We start from the raw sequence: 1,166 nt of genomic DNA on the forward strand, positions 1-1,166 counted from the left end.
ATTTCTTTCAAATTAAATTCTTTATTATCAATCTTTATTTTTTTGGGGGGTGGTTCGTAAATCTGATCGAATGTTAAATTTTCTTGATCATCTGGTTGTGAGATATCTTTTAAATCAATAATTATGTGTTCGTTTCCAATTGAATCAACGACTGAATTCGAACTACTTGGACAACTTATGACATCAGAAATTGTGTCATTTTTCTGGAAAACAATATTATTGTAATATAAATCACATAAATAAAAATTTTTAGAATATTTTACTCTTAAAGAATACAAAACCTACATAATCATTGAACTTTCTACGAAGTTTTATTCGATTTACAACAGCGGGAATCAATTCTTCTAATTCATGTGAATTACATTCTTTTAAAAGATCATCCAAATGATCTATACTTTCAATCCCATTTTCTGTATAACACAAATAACAGGAATATTTTATGCAAAAGAATAGAAGAATAGGCATATTTTATAAATAATTACGTATATATGCAACTATAATTAAAAAAACATATTTTGCGATCATTTGAACTATAAATGAACTGAACCGGAATCGTAAATTTTTATTTGAATATACGGATTTATCTAGACAAACTTGCATAGTTCATAATTATATGCATAAAGAAAATTATCCAATAACATTTTCATTACAAGTAAAATGCGATTAGATGATTTTCTTTATGCATATCGCCGCGTTGATATGACGCTGCGCACAATACAAACGACAATATCATATATTTGCTAACAATTACAAAATTATTTAGTAATAATTACCAAACAATCTGGTAATTCTCTTCAAGTCAGTTAGTAAATCTTTTGTATACAATTTTACAATAATTATCAAATATTCGATTAATATTTTGATAATTTTGTTATGCAGCTATGCAAATTTGGGTCTGGATAGATCCTAACGCAGTGCACGGAAAAATCGATATCCATTTTTCGATGAAAGTTAGACATTACGGATCATGCAGAGTCATACTTTTAGTAAAGAAAAAGATGAGTTTTACATACCTTTTAGTACAACACTTACATCCGAAAGTCCCCACAGTAACAATAGATTTTCCAACTCACACATTTTAATAATCTCAATCACTATCACAACTTGCGAAACGACGTCTGTATAACTCTCTAAACGACTGGAGAGGAGATTGAAATCGGACAGGC

General features: G+C 28.6%; 1 protein-coding gene across 1 annotated transcript in view; it reads left to right on the forward strand.

Moving 5' to 3' along the window:
• LOC105449075 (intraflagellar transport protein 80 homolog) overlaps positions 1-910 on the forward strand; it is a 26,199-nt gene extending 25,289 nt beyond the window's left edge. The window contains exon 16 of the mRNA XM_011688070.1: positions 880-910. Coding sequence (XP_011686372.1) covers positions 880-910 — 31 coding nt within the window. The remainder of the gene's footprint in view (positions 1-879) is intronic.
• The last annotated feature ends 256 nt before the right edge of the window (positions 911-1,166 follow it).

Source organism: Wasmannia auropunctata, unplaced genomic scaffold (genome assembly GCF_000956235.1).
Source record: "Wasmannia auropunctata unplaced genomic scaffold, wasmannia.A_1.0 LD336078.1, whole genome shotgun sequence".
NCBI classification, from domain to species: Eukaryota; Metazoa; Arthropoda; class Insecta; order Hymenoptera; family Formicidae; genus Wasmannia; species Wasmannia auropunctata.